Below are 12,622 nucleotides of genomic sequence, written 5' to 3'. Positions count from 1 at the left end.
TGTTCCAGACTGCTGGAGGTCTCTGAGGAAGTCGGAGCTGGTAACAGCAAGAGAGCATCATTAGAACAATCGTTTCTCTCTTGAAAATCTCACATAGCCAGACCTTTGAGTAAATTAGTCAACTAGGGGGCCAAAGAAAATGTCCAAGCATATCACAATAGGTATTAAAATTAATAATATTTTAAAACAATTAAAACACATACACAGATGCACACACAAAATCAAGATGTAAACAGAAATAGTTTCCTCCTTCAATAACTTATTTGTATTGGAAAACATACAAAACAAATAGAATCACAAAACAAATCATGTTTAAACAAATACATCAATACTCCTAGTTTCTGGTAATAAAAAAAGTGTTTTGAAAACAAGCAGATGTGTCATAATTACAGCAGAAATCCTAGAGGAAATATCTTATGGCACCAATATTTAGAATATTATGTTGAACAATCAGGGGCATCGTGTCAAAAATGTTGAGAACAGGACTAAATGGCCAAAGGTCTGGGCCACATTGCAGCTTATTCTGGCCAAAAACCACCTACGACAGGAAGACACTGACTCAGACATTACAAAATGACCCACCACAGTTTGTTTTCTTTACGTTTCGTTTAGGAGCGAGTTTTTCTGAAAATAATAGACAGCCATGAAAAATATTTAACTAATGCTGTGGTACCTACCTTTGTCAAATCAAGAGATTATTTCATCTTCAAAAGTGCTTGTTGTATCAAACTGGTACTTTATAAACAAAAATATTGTGTTCTTATATTCCCGAAAGTTGCATGAAGTCATCCAATCAAGATTAGAGCATGCCAGATTAAGGAATCACTGCCCAGTGTTTGCAACATGCATTTGATAGTCAGTGAATAGCAAGCTGACTCAGGCTGAGACAAATCTTTTATCAGAATTATAATCTTAGAGCAAATATTTACAGCCCTGTCTGATTGTAAACCATCCCCAAGGTTGCTTGATGTAATATGCATATTTAACTGTACAAACGTACCTGCTGAAGAAGGGTTCTGAGACTTGAAAAGTCCAACCACACTCTTGCTGTGAAAACCACCCGAACGAAGTAAAACCGCTTTGGTGCGAGGGTGTTTCCAACACATGACTGGCAGACGGTTGTGCCGGTAGCAGCGTGACAACTTATGGAGGCTGCTGTCCTGAACGGTTTGAGGCACCACCAGGAGACCCGGGTAACTGTAAACCGAATATTATCACCATTTAGAAAAACACTTATGATTGAGCAGTTGTAGCGGAGGGATTCCTTTCATAGGGACTCTGTTCTAAAACCTAGTGAGCTACCCACCTATATACATTGAGAGCACTTAGAAGTTGAAATGAAATGGAAGTATCAACAGAGCCTTTCTTCCATATTGAGATGTACATCCGAGCAAAACAGTTGGCTGTTGCTTGAATTTTCAGATGTGAGCATTGCACACAAAAAAGTGGAGTGAAGAGCACTATTTATGCAGTTTGCAGAGTTGTAGGCAGCAATGCTGCTCACTAGGTTTTTGAACAAAGTCAAGGTGTTGGGTTGCAACTTGCCTGCGACACAACGAGTAGAGCCTGTTGACTGCCGTAACTCGGAACTGCTCTCCGCTTTTAGACCGTGTGGAACTAGCGCTAATGGTACCCAAGCCCAGCCTCTGATAGTCACGGAAACAGGCTCGCTCCACTAACTGCTCCATAGTGGACTTCTCTGAGGCCTTCAGTGTGCTGCTGGTGGGGGGCTCACCATCATCTGAGACTGAAACATTAACATCCCACAGCTGAAGGGCCATGACTGCTGACACAGAATATTTTTCTGACATTGTGAAATATACTTACTGGAGATGTCATCATGCTCATGCCACGTCATGCGACTGCCCTTTTCGTTTTTCTTCATAGTGGACTGGCGGCCCATTGTGATCTTGCCTGCCCTTTTAGCCCCTTTCACAATGGTCTTCGATAGTGTTCTACAAGAAACAGATTTTCATTTAATTGAACAATACATCCAAAATTCTGTCATTATTTGCTCACCCTCATTTTGTTCCAAAGCTTTATGACTTATTTTCTTCCATGGAACACAAAAGGACAATTTAACAACATCTTGGCCACTCTTTTAAATATAATGAAAGTGAATAAGCACTGGGGTCAAGCTCCAAAAATGACAGAAAAATATAGTCCATATGAAGTGTGTGCTATATTCCGAGTCTGCTGAAGCCATACAACAGCTTTGTGTGAAGAACTGATGGAAAATTAAAGAGATTGTTCACCCAAAAATGAAAATTATCCCATGATTTACTCTACCTCAAGCCATCCTAGGTGTACATGACTTTCATCGTTCAGACGAATACAATCGGAGTTATATTAAAAAATATCCTGGCTCTTCCAAGCTTTATAATGGAAGTGAATGGTGGTTGAGATTTTGAAGGCCAAAAAAGTGCATCCATCCATCATAAAAAGTGCTCCACATGGCTCTGGGGGTTAATAAAGGCCTTCAGAAGCGAATCGATGCATTTGTGTAAGAAAACATCCATATTTAAAACTTCTTGGTGTTTTCAAAATAATTAATAGTAGTGATGTCTAATTAATTAATGTGACATTCTTTTGAGTCTGATTTTGAAATCAATGAATCTGTTATTATACAGTTTGCAAAACTAGTCTGAATGGTTTGTTGATGAATTGGACTGATCTAGTTCTCAAATTGAGCTTGACTCAAGATATTGTGATGATGGAAAGAAGATCATAAGTTTTGTGTGCCTTCTGAAAACTTGGAATATAGTGCAGATTAGCACGGACTAATTTTATGGTGCATCCTTTTTAAAGCTTGATAACCTCAGTCCTCTTTCACCTCCATTTCCACTGGAGAAAGAAAATCATATGAGTTTGAATTGACATGAGGGTAGGTAAATAATGATACAATCAAAGGTTTTGGGTGAAGCATTGCTGGAATGTTGTTGTTGCATCCTCAAAAATAGCAATAAAAGGAACAACCCAACTCAACACTGCATCCTAAATTTCCATTATGTCCGCTCTGTAAAACATTGCACTGACCGGAAGCCCGTGTTTCTCTCTTTCTGCTTGGGTAATATGAGCTGTGGTGCTGTCTGTCCTGCTGCAAAGGCAAAGGTGCTGAAGATGGATGGTGGGTAGCGGATCCGTTGCAGGTGTTTCCTGAAGATCTCTACCATCTCAGAGCTCACCTCCTCATCAAACGCCACCTTAATTAGCTAAAACAAAGCAGGAGATACAGTCAGACCAGTTGTCCAACTACCATATTATACCAGAGTGATGTAACTAATAGAGCTGCCACACCTTCATGAAGCAAGAAAATCTGCAAATAATCATTTTAAACTTTTGGGGGGCAAGAGAAATGACTTGCAGAAGTGCTCTGAGCTGGATAGCAGTATGGAACAAGATCTTTTCCCACTTTTCTGGGGAGAACATTCCAAAATGAGGTTTGGCCGCACAAATGCTTGTCTGCGTGACCCCATATCCCATCTCCACCTCTCCAGCACTCCTCTATCTCTGCTTCTCAGGGGTCTGACCTTAACGCTCACGTGGACTGCAGGTCTTAATCAGCACCTGATAATGTACCCCAGACACCAACTGTTGGCAGCCACACGTGGGCAGACCAGCACAAATGACCCTCGCTTCCATACAGGGCCTGATTTTATAGCTTAAGTTAGTAAAACGATAGGAATGAGCCATAAAATCTTTATGGCCCTATAGTCCATGCATAGTGAAGAACACAACATGTGCTTCTCTTGCTCTGTCCTCATCCATGAAGAGACTTCGTGATAATGAGTCAAACAGAGAGAGACGTCTGAAACGTGCACATTCCTCTTCAGCAAACATCAGTTTAATCAAATTATTCCTAAAGAGGCTTTTCTAAATAAGTGCTCTAATAAAAAAGTGCTTTACAATAGATTGCATCTGGTTCACTGAAATCGGAATGGCTTTCTGATAAAAACAGACGGTGAGGCACAACAGAGTAGTTGTAGGTTCAAAACCAAAATACAGGCAATTAGGAAAGCTAACCACTTAAAATTAACTTGCCCCGTGTTAGGGGTAAACTTTGTCATGTCAAGGGTTAAGAAGAACTATTGGGAAATATGCAAACATTTGTATTTCAAATAAAAATACATGAACAAAAACACTATCTATTTACTGGCTGCGTATTCTATGCGTCAATACCTGGAAGGAGGCGGATCTTAGCTGAAGCCCCTCCTGCATGTTTTGCTGTAGCTGGTTCTGAATGGTGATTTTTTTCTCCTTGGTTAAAGTGGATACTGGAAAACTCCTGATCACTGCCTGTTCGCCAACTGCGCACACACAGACACAAACATAAACATCATTACAGCAGGGTAAAACTATCTAAATATAGAACAGTAAACTCTCTAACCTCTTTCAAACAAAGTTCTTTCACCACCTACTCGCTCTTTGTTGTTGCAATCCCATATGAATTCAATTTAAAAGATTGAAATGCATTTAGAACAAACTTGGATTGATGTCAAACCTGGTGTGATGCGGTTTGTGGCGGCAAGTTTGAATGTGCATAAATGCATATATGGCTTGGGCATTGTTAAAAGGATAGTTCATCCTAAAAATGTAATTCTTTTATAATTTACTTACGCTCATGTTGTTCCAAACCCAAAAGACTTAGGCTAATCTAACAAAAACTAAGATATTTTTAATGAAACCTGAGAGGGTTTCTGTTCCTCCATTGAAAGTCCAGGTAACCAGAACATGCACACACTAAATGTATGAGATGCACTCTATGAAGCTCAGAGGTACCATGAATGCATTTACACTGCATACATAAAGTTACAAGATTCATGTTTCAAATAATATTTTTTTAAATGTACTAATATGGAATGTTGGTAAAAACACAATGATACTTTTACATATGAAACTACACCACCAGTAGGTGGTGGCAAGTGACTTTCTTAAGTCAGTCAATAGCCGCGTTTCCACTGTCGGGCCAAAAGCGGGCATGCTAGTGCGTGCCAGGGCCAGTCACGTTTCCACTGTCACTTTCGGGACTTGATTGTGCCTCGTCAGTGCTTCCTTGCAGCCAACGGCCAGGGTTTTTGGCCCAACGAAAACCTTGGGCCAAAGCGGGCCAACTGGGGCTAGAGGAGTGGTAATGAACAAAGGCGGAGTTTCTCCGCGTCAGGAGAGCGTCAGCGCCGCGGATCATTTCATGCAACCTAGTTTTCCCAGGAGGTCTCCCATCCAGGTACTGACCAGGCTCAACCCTGCTTAGCTTCAGTGGGCAACCAGTCTTGGGCTGCAGGGTGATATGGCTGTGGCTTTTTGATTTTAGCTTAAAACTCACTTTAAGATAGCAGCGAGTGTTTGAAATAACTTGATCCGATGTGGATTATGATCACCATACAAGGCAGAAATATTTATAAGCGATGCAAAAGACTATGCACGCTAGCCATTAACGTTACCATAGTAAACATGGTAAATACGACCGCTTGAAGAAATCAGACGTCAGCTTCTCATTCTCTATCACAATCGTGTATTTATTTAGTAACATATTTTATCTGTCATAAGTCTTGTCTTGTCTACGCTCCACGTATGTCATAAAAATATAATAATGGTTTCTGTTTGGGAGCTCCCTCTGCTAATCAGGTCGTATTTTTGATGGAGAAAACAATATAGAAATAATCATTCTTTCTAAATGTGATGTATAGCTACTGTGACTACAAATAAACAGAAACAGACTCAACTGAATAAGTAGGGTATTTGTCCTCTTTCTTTTGTTAAATAGTAGTTCATACCACTTTATTTCTGTGTGACTAATTTTCAATCCTGATAAATTAATTCATTATGATCAATGTATGACTTATTATTGTAAAACATTGATGCTTTTGGATTTAAATCTTTAACAAAACATGCAAACAAACGGCTGTTTTTATCATGTTCGTTTTGTGATCGCAATAGTTCCAGTGACTTATTTCTTAGTTTTCTGATAATTTCTCTTTGTTGGTGAAATGATGGGGTTGTGTGACGTTGTTCCAGAGAGGCGTGTAAAGGGCGGGTTTTAGTGAAGTGCAGCGGAGCTTCTGGCCCGACGGTGGAAACGCATTGTGATTTTGGGCTCGGTGCTACAGGTCCGAGGCTATTGGCCCCGACTGGTCTGTTTAAAGCACTGGCCCGACAGTGGAAATGCGGCTAATGAGTCATTCTTTCAAATTATTCATTAAAACAGCTGATTCAAAATGAAGCAAATAGCATTCTATACGTATGGGTCATTGAATCATTGACCACCTGATTAGTTAAATAACACTGAATCATTTAGTAACAAAACACTGTGGGTTTCTAAATGAAGCACAACTGTTCTGTTGAAATCTTTGATTGGAACTATTTTCAGCAGACAATATTGTTTCTAAAATGTCTAATATTAACTACCTGCTGATTGAACTGTTGTATAAAATCAGTGTCACATATGCAATCATTCTGATATTCGGGAAAATAGATCACAAAATTCAAGAAAGAATTCCGTAAAGTCACAAAATTGTCTTTACCTAGTGGGTCATGAGGAGTGCCTTTGAAAACGATACGGTAAGTGGTGAGGAAGAGTGCTCCCTCTGCTGGCAGGATGTGTGGCCCTCCCAGAAGCCCTCCGGTGGCCTCTTCTCGACCATCAGGGTCCAAGACCACCCGTAGCCCCTCGGACACCAGCTCCTCTCCGGGTAGCAGGGCAGGCCGCAGGATCTTGGGCTGGGAAAAATCATTGTCATTAGAGTCTGCTGAAGACCAGGAGCAAATGCTTTGATACGGAGATGATTGTTCACTATCTTTCTCCTAAACAGAAATATAAGATTACACTGTTATTCAGTTTGGACCAGAAAAAAAGCCAAGTCTTTGTGGTCTGCTTTTTGACAGACAACAAACGATTCTCTTTATGATGGAGTAAGCATCATTTATTAGGTTTAGTTCCAGGCACAGTAATCACACTCAAGCCTTGTCTGTTTACCACCAGAGACACAACCAATCAATTTTTACATTGTCCAGAAAGCGTGTTCTGTCCTGGCCCTGTCCTGGTGTCATTATCTAGCTCATTAGTTGGATCCAGAAGGGTGACAAGAACTGAAACAGCCGATTAAAAAAAATAAAATAAAATTGGGAACTACAGCAAGTATTTGTTATGTGGAAATCTGCGGTATTAGAAGAACAGTCCACCTCACACTGGGGATGCCAGTTGGGTTCTCCATCAGTTACTTCTCTGGATTTGCACACTAATAAACACTAATTCTTCCGAAAAACTAACTTGGTCCTGTACAGAAACCAGGACTTTATCCAGGCTAGAATTCCCTCTTCAACCAAAGCAGCTTAGAAGTGTCTCCATTTATCATCAGCTTTGACTACACACGATTTTAGGTTTTCACTGAAGTCAAAGTTTTTGATGCATTTTAATGTTTTAAATAATAGATTTATATCTTATAATACAAAAAACTGTTGCAAAAATGTGTATCTTTAACTACACATCATCTCATGGAGAACTAGTCAGCAAGTTTCACAAACCTTGTACACATCCCCTGTTGTTCATATTTGTTAAGAACTGATTTGGACTGTTTTTGCTTGTAAGCAATACTTGATCTGTGCATATTTCTCTCCTGATTCAGACGAGATGACTGGGAAAAGCAATATTATGTATAGGGGACTCCTATTTTAGCTGGAATCAACAGTTTGAAGTAAAAGAACAAAAACATCTTGATGGATTGATTTCACACAAACATGCAGCTTTTCACTTCACAAGACATTAATTGACAGACTGCAGTTACTTGGGGCTCATCCACACGAAGCCAGCTTTCCCCATCCGATCTTTTTTTCTTCGTTCTAAAAAGAAATCCGTAAACACAGCGTCTTCTCAAAAATATCTGCATACACACAAAACCACTGAAACCGACTCAAAACAATGTAGTATACATGCCAGACCAGTATGTGGCGCTGTAATTCTGCCACAGAGATACACTAAAAATGGCGAACAAGACTTGGAGCATGCCATAAACCTTGCGCACTGTATACACGTGGGGTGATGACATCATCGTTTCACAAAATATACGGATTGGCTGTACACACGAAAAGCAAGGGTGTCGTTTTCAGATTCATTCACTCTGGGACGCGGTTTCAGGCTCCCAAAATGCCAGATCTGTCTGGACGAAACGCCGATACGATACAAACATTTTCCTTATACAGCTAAATGCGTCTCCATGTGTACTTGGATTACTTTTGGATTATTTTGATGTTTTTATCAGCTGTTTAGACTCTCATTCTGATGGCACCCATTCACTGCAGAGAATCTACTGGTGAACAAGTGACGTAATACCAAATAATATAGAATACCCAAGACGTGTCACTCGTATAGTTTTGAATGGGGAAAAATTAAACACTCAATATGGCCACTCTATCGAATGAAGCCCCGCCTTCTGAGCAAAAGAACCAATCCCTAATTGGTAAAGTCAGCGCGTCACTGTAGAAGTTCTGGTTGCTATAGAAACAGTAAGCGTTCTGAGACATGCGCCTAGGACTGCACATGCGCACTGGCTGGTCTAGCCTGAAAAATAACGCTATTTGAGCAAAATAAACAACGTTTATGATACAGTTGTCAGATTTCATTGGTTATCGTAAGCTTGGCGAACAGTTTTGGAGAATTTGATGTTTCCCCATTCAAAGAGATAGGAGCTGCACTTGCATGCCTGAGAGGTGTTCCAAAGATGGCCGCTGAGTGACACGACTTGCCTTAAAGGGACTTTGGTAATACTACATTTCTCTAAATTTGTTGTGATAAAGAAACAAGCTCATCTACATCTTGGATGGCCTGAGGGTGAGTAAAGTTTCAGCAAATTTACATTTTTGGGTGAACTGTTCCTTTCAGTTGAAGAGTCGTTAGAATGATTTAATCCATTAATGTTTGACTCTTGAGTCATTTTGACCAATTCATTAAAAGAACAAACTCAAATAATGTTCTTTTTAGCAGCATCATATGACCCCTTTAAGTGAGTGCCGCTACTTTAATAATTCTGACAAAATGGTAGCACAACAAACCCAATGACATACAAGCTTTGAAATAGCTTTCACTAGTGGAGAGCAAGTTCTTACCTTCTGAATGGGAGGCAGTCTTCTGCTTTCTCTATGAACCGTTTCTAAAGTCTCCATCTGCATTGCCACAAGACCTGAAGAAACAGATAAATACCTGATTCAGGAAACTTTGTGGACAGGTTAGGGTCACTGGGTCACAGTACTATCCATTTCAGTTTAATTTTCCTACCAAAACCGCTTAATATATTGAATTGTCCTTCAGAGTGAGTCCATCTACTTTGAATTGCATTTTTAAAATAATGTACAATAATTATTTTCCATGCAGTTCTGACCACAAAGAGTATTTGTGAAGCAATAAACTCATTTCTCACAAGAGAGGACTACTGAAATCAACTAGTAAAAATGGTGAGCACTTACAACCTTTGAAAATATACAAAAATATACATTATATATTATGCAAGTTCATGTCTGTGTACAGCTGTCAAAATGTTTCAGTACTTAGACAGGTGTAATAAAAGTATAAACACTCTGTGTTGAGTGAGTGTGCACACAGTGTTTTACCTGGAATCATACTATGCAGACCCTTGATATGATCCTGTGTCACTCCACTCTCTGTGCACACTTTGTCAATGAAACGAGAGATGAATCTCCCCACAGAGTTGGCAACATCACTGGTCTCAGAGTCTTCAAATCCGCTCTCAGTGTCAAAGCTCTCGGCCACACTCCCTGCAATACTGTTTATTGCACAACACTAGTTATATTGCAGACTTAAACACAACACAACACAACCAACAACAGCAATGTTACTCTCAATATTCTTAAAATAACACAGAGCTATTTAAAAAGCTTTGATGTAACTCTGCTACTTTAGTTTACCGACCCATCACAATTCAATGTCTGTTTAGTCTGTTGCACACAATTGGTCTGAAATACCACGGTTAGGAAGCGGACGGCTCTGATATCTCCTGGTCTTAGTGCACATTGTGCTGGTGGAAAAGTGATGTAATTCCCTAACTCTGTTTACAAATAGAGAGAGCAGTTCCTGACATTTCAGGCAGAAAATAAATCAAGTCTATAGTAAAACTAGGCAATACGGATTTTCCCCAATCAATGCAACTTTTGCAGAAGAACTTTTCATTAACAAATCTTGAATGAGATTATTACATTTTATTAAGAAAATCTGATTTGTGTTCACTCTTGCAGAACCGTACATGGATCTGGGTCAAAACCCCAAATCTCGGGTTCTTCCAAAAGCCAAAAGTATACATCCATTGTCTGTTTTCAGCTCCAGCTCTCGTACAATGAGCGTGACGCAATTTTCATTATCAGCACAGTGATGCTGAACGCGTTCATACGATCACAATCAGTGGAGTATATTTTAAAAGGATTGCGCACATAACTGTGTGTGAGACGGAGTGGACACTGAAAATTAAATATATTAGGGCCTTAAAGCAGGGTTTCCCAAACGGGAGTTTGAGTTGATGAAAAGCTAATTATTAATTATATTGAATGTAAAATTAAAATAAATATATGGGGCTGCACAATAATCATGATATAGCTGAGTGTGGTTGTCAAATCAAATGCTTCATTTTAGTTAAATAACTGTATAGTCTTATAATCATATATTTGTTTTTTATTTTACGGTACATTTGTAATTTACAACAGTAATATATTACTGTCTTTACCGTCTTTATGTTATAATTACAGTTAAAACACTACTTCTACTTCTAATAAATAAATAAATAATATTCATTTTTTTTTATATGATCAACATCAGAGAACAGTGAAAATGCCTATGTGTTGAAATATTAAATTCAAATCTCTTATTTCAAATAAATATTTTATGTCTCAGCAGTTTGGCTGACAAAAAAGTTAGTGGATTCCTGCCTTAAAGGATTTTTTCCTATTTTATTGTCTGGCAGGTGAAAATGGTAAAGTAATAGCATACTTCTCAACAAAAGACATAATTTGAGGAGTCATTTACAAAATTCCCTAATCCTAGGTGCAAGTGAAACTAAAATGTTATGCTTGCCATATCAAACACCACTAATTAAAAATTAGTGAGGAGAAAGAAAACGTGACATCTGAGACTAGCACTTAAAACTCTCAGTGTGCCGTTATTGGCCTTGAACATTTTCTGAGAGGAAGAGAAAAGGACAGGAGGAGGGAAAGATCAACTCTAGAGACATGCATTTGGCCAAACATCACCTGTTTTGACTATGAAGCCTCCCAAAACTCACACATATTATTATTACTACAAAGCTCTACATCGCGATCCCTCCATCTTTTTTTGGTTATGGCTGAGTGCTCCCTCCACAAACGGCCAACTCATTTCATGGTTCTGCTGAAGCAGAGCAGCACCCCGGCTACCGGAGGGGCTGAGAAGGATGTGGTGTATAACTGGATAGGACTCTTGAGGAACTACACCAGGCTACTTCTATTTACATTCTTGCTCACTGACTGAATCAACTGTATAGTTTTCTGCTGAAGACGCTGAGAAACAATCAAGCTGATTTATATTGGAATGTGTGTTTCGTAACCAAGGTGAAAAGACAACCTTCAGCCCCTGCTGTGCGTCTTTTCCATTTGAACTGATCTGATGTATGCCAGATGTACTGGAGCACCACTGACCTGCAAAAGTGTTTAGAGCCATAACCAGTTCTCTTACTTTACAGGACTACAAATGACACATTGAAATTTTGCTTCTCTGTGACATTTTTATTTCAAAGCAATGAAACCGATTTTAATTATTTTCAAATGATTATGTAATGGTATAAAGCAAACTGTGCTTGAAATATTTTTTAAAGTTTTAAGAACCACCTTTGGCAAAATGATCTCTGATTTGAACACTTTGGCTGACTCTTCTGCTCAGATTAGCTCCAAGTTAGTCAAATGAAACTGGTTCAACAGTTTTCAAATAGTGCCACAAAATGTTCTTCTTCACAAACTCCATTATTAAAGCTGTAATTGATTTCAGTGGTTTATCTCCAGATCGTCCAGACACTGAATAAAGCAGCCACATCTAAACACACATAATGATTTATACTGTAGGCTAAGTTTTATAATTGGCAAAAAAAAAAAAAAGCCTAGGGGTTTTACTTAATATTATGCACTATAATTTTAAATGCACATAGCCCACATATTTCACTATATTTATTGTGTTTATGAGTTGGGGGCAGCATTCATTTGCTCAGATTTCAGATCTCATTTGAGCACAAAATATTCTCCCACATCTCTGCTATAATGAGTTAATATTAAGTCTTTTGACAAAGTGTAAATTTCTTTCACCCGGTTCCTTTTGAGATTATTTCATTCCATCCTCATAATCCTTCACATTATATGGGCTGCTGCATCTTTAATCTGTACTGAATCTCCTTCATACATGATCACTGACCTCTAAGTGGGTTCTCCTTGATCGCACAGAGAATTCTGAGTGACGACCTTTATTAATCAGTGTGTGGGAGGTTTGTTGTAGTGGTTTGGACTTCCTGAATTGGACACCGAAACACACATTTTTCCTTTCTTCCTTTCGCTCTAACTTCAGATTCACAACTTGCACAATGATCCATTAAACTTTGTGGAG

The 12,622-nt window shown here is 39.0% G+C and overlaps 1 protein-coding gene across 1 annotated transcript in view; it reads right to left on the bottom strand.

The window, feature by feature from the left end:
- Positions 1-5: 5 nt before the first annotated feature.
- The window catches only part of LOC107704662 (myotubularin-related protein 13-like), a gene marked incomplete at both ends in the record, with an annotated part of 49,217 nt that continues 36,600 nt past the window's right edge, over positions 6-12,622 (bottom strand). The window contains 9 exons of the mRNA XM_016507651.1: positions 6-37; positions 1,001-1,197; positions 1,546-1,747; positions 1,828-1,955; positions 3,037-3,212; positions 4,180-4,307; positions 6,522-6,717; positions 9,100-9,173; positions 9,601-9,773. Coding sequence (XP_016363137.1) covers positions 6-37; positions 1,001-1,197; positions 1,546-1,747; positions 1,828-1,955; positions 3,037-3,212; positions 4,180-4,307; positions 6,522-6,717; positions 9,100-9,173; positions 9,601-9,773 — 1,306 coding nt within the window. The remainder of the gene's footprint in view (positions 38-1,000; positions 1,198-1,545; positions 1,748-1,827; positions 1,956-3,036; positions 3,213-4,179; positions 4,308-6,521; positions 6,718-9,099; positions 9,174-9,600; positions 9,774-12,622) is intronic.

The sequence above is a fragment of the Sinocyclocheilus anshuiensis genome, unplaced genomic scaffold (genome assembly GCF_001515605.1).
Source record: "Sinocyclocheilus anshuiensis isolate Anshui unplaced genomic scaffold, SAMN03320099.WGS_v1.1 scaffold3535, whole genome shotgun sequence".
Taxonomy (NCBI): Eukaryota; Metazoa; Chordata; class Actinopteri; order Cypriniformes; family Cyprinidae; genus Sinocyclocheilus; species Sinocyclocheilus anshuiensis.
The sequence above is the reverse complement of the archived record's forward strand: the minus strand, read 5'-3'. Positions and strand labels throughout refer to the sequence as shown.